The 2,227-nt window shown below is 38.6% G+C and overlaps 1 protein-coding gene across 1 annotated transcript; it reads left to right on the top strand.

The window, feature by feature from the left end:
* Positions 1–784: 784 nt before the first annotated feature.
* LOC142170312 (uncharacterized) lies at positions 785–1,750 on the top strand. Its single transcript, XM_075232193.1, has 3 exons — positions 785–949; positions 996–1,087; positions 1,159–1,750. Exons 1-3 carry the CDS (start codon positions 785–787, stop codon positions 1,748–1,750), a joined length of 849 nt encoding a protein of 282 aa, XP_075088294.1.
* The last annotated feature ends 477 nt before the right edge of the window (positions 1,751–2,227 follow it).

The following is a 2,227-nucleotide window of genomic DNA, read 5'->3' as shown; positions in this document are numbered from 1 at the left end:
AAGAATTACAAGTATTCAACGTGTCTAATCCAGGAACTTAGATTTTATTCACTGATGGTTCATCGAATGTAAAAGAGGAAGGTCTAGGAATTGTTTTGGTACCACCTACGGGTGAAACCATACGACAAGCCATAAAATGCCACCCTGTTACTAACAATGAAGCAGGGTATGAAGCTGTGATTGTAGGTTTAGAACTGACACGAGAGCTTGGCGTAGAACAGGTTGTAATCAAAAGTGATTCGCATCTCGTAGTTAACCAAATGCTGGAGACTTATATATCCAGAGAGGCAAGAATGCAGCAATACGTGGAAAAGGCATGTGATCTGGTTAGGCAATTCCAAACATGGAAAGTTGTACAGATACCAAGAGAAGAAAATGTTAAGGCAGACGCCCTAGCTAATCTTGCATCTGCGACAGAAGTGACAAATGATGAAAATGCTTTTGTAATTCATTTATTTCATTCATTACTTGATCAAGACAAAAATGAGGTAAACTTCAACAATTTAACTTGGGATTGGAGAAACGAGATTGTCGCATTTTTGCATTATGGTATTGTCCTTGAAGATAAGAAAAAGACTCAAGCACTTCGAAAAAAGCTACTCGGTACTGTTTAAAGCAAGGCAATCTTTATCGTAAAATGTTCGGTGGCCCCTTAGTAAGATGCCTCGGACCTTATCAAACAGAGTATGCGATGAGAGAAATACATGAGGGGCATTGTGGAAATCACGCGGGAGGAAGATCCTTAGTGAAAACCATAATTAGAGCCGGTTATTATTGGCCCAAAATGGAACAAGACGCGGAAAACTTTGTGGCTAAATATGACAAGTTCCAAAGATACGGTAACAATATGCATAGACCTGCAGAATTATTACATTCGGTCATTGCACCATGGCCTTTTATGAAGTGGGGGATGGATATTATGGGACCACTTTCACAAGCTAAAGGCAAGGTAAGATTTTTGCTAGTACTCACTAATTACTTTACTAAGTGGGTAGAAGCTTGTGCTTTTAAATAGGTACAAGAAAAAGAGGTCAGAGATTTCATTTGGTGAAATATCATATGCCGATTCGACGTACAAAAGGAAATTGTATGTGATAACGACCCGCAACTTATAAGCGAACAAATCACAGAATTTTTTCAAAGTTTGCAAATTAAAAGGATTACTTCAACGCCTTACCATCCGGTGGGTAATGGACAAGCTAAATCAACGAATAAAGTCATTATCAACAATTTGAAGAAAAGGTTGGAGGAATCCAAAGGCAATTGGCTGGAGGCGTTCCTTGGTGTTTTGTGGGCTTACCGCATAATAGCAAAAACAAGTACGGGGGAAACTCCGGTCTCACTTGTAAACGGAGCTGAAGCCTTGATCCCAGTCGAGATAGTGGAGCCAAGCACGAGATATACACAAGCAATTGAGGAGTCAAATGAAGAAGAAATGCAAATAAACCTAGATTTACTTGAAGAAAGGAGGGAAGCTGCACTAATAAGGATTGCAGCGCAAAAACAAGTTATGGAACGATACTATAATCGGAAAGCTCATCTCAGATACTTCAAGATTAGGGACTTCGTACTCAAGAAGGTTTTCCAATCAACGAGAGCAGCTAATGCGGGAAAGTTAAGTCTAATTTGGGAAGGACCTTATAAGATTCACGGTATCGCAGGAAAAGGAGCGTACGAATTGGAAACAATGGATGGCAAGATTCTACCTTCACATTGGAATGATGTTCATCTGAAGAGATACTATTTCTAAGAAAAGGAAATATCCATGGGCAGGTACCCTCATTTTAAAATTTTATTTTTGAATTGTTAAAATTTTACTAACGATTTTAGATGATAGACAAAAAGCTAACCCAAACTAAGTGATGAATCACGACCTGCAAGACACGTGGAAAAAAATACAAATTCCCGATCTAGGGTTACAACTATTCTGATAAAAAATTTAATGGGTTAAGCAGTCTTCATCTAAAATCGTACTTCTGAGTCCCGCATGTTTTTCCTTTTCAGGAAAAGGACTGCATGGAAGGAGTAATCAAGTGCTCGAGATTTCATACTTGAAAGCTCAAACACTTGGGGGACTATATAATATACATAGGTCATATGTATAAAGAAGGCAAAGAAGATTGAGTGCAAGTTAAATTCAAGTCAAGCCCAAAAGTCTACTCATCAAATATATCAAGTGCAGAGCAAAGTAACGAGCCAATAACACAAGCCAGTCAAAAACCTTCAT

The sequence above is a fragment of the Nicotiana tabacum genome, chromosome 16, assembly GCF_000715075.1.
Source record: "Nicotiana tabacum cultivar K326 chromosome 16, ASM71507v2, whole genome shotgun sequence".
NCBI classification, from domain to species: Eukaryota; Viridiplantae; Streptophyta; class Magnoliopsida; order Solanales; family Solanaceae; genus Nicotiana; species Nicotiana tabacum.
This window is presented reverse-complemented; position numbering and strand designations above follow the sequence as displayed.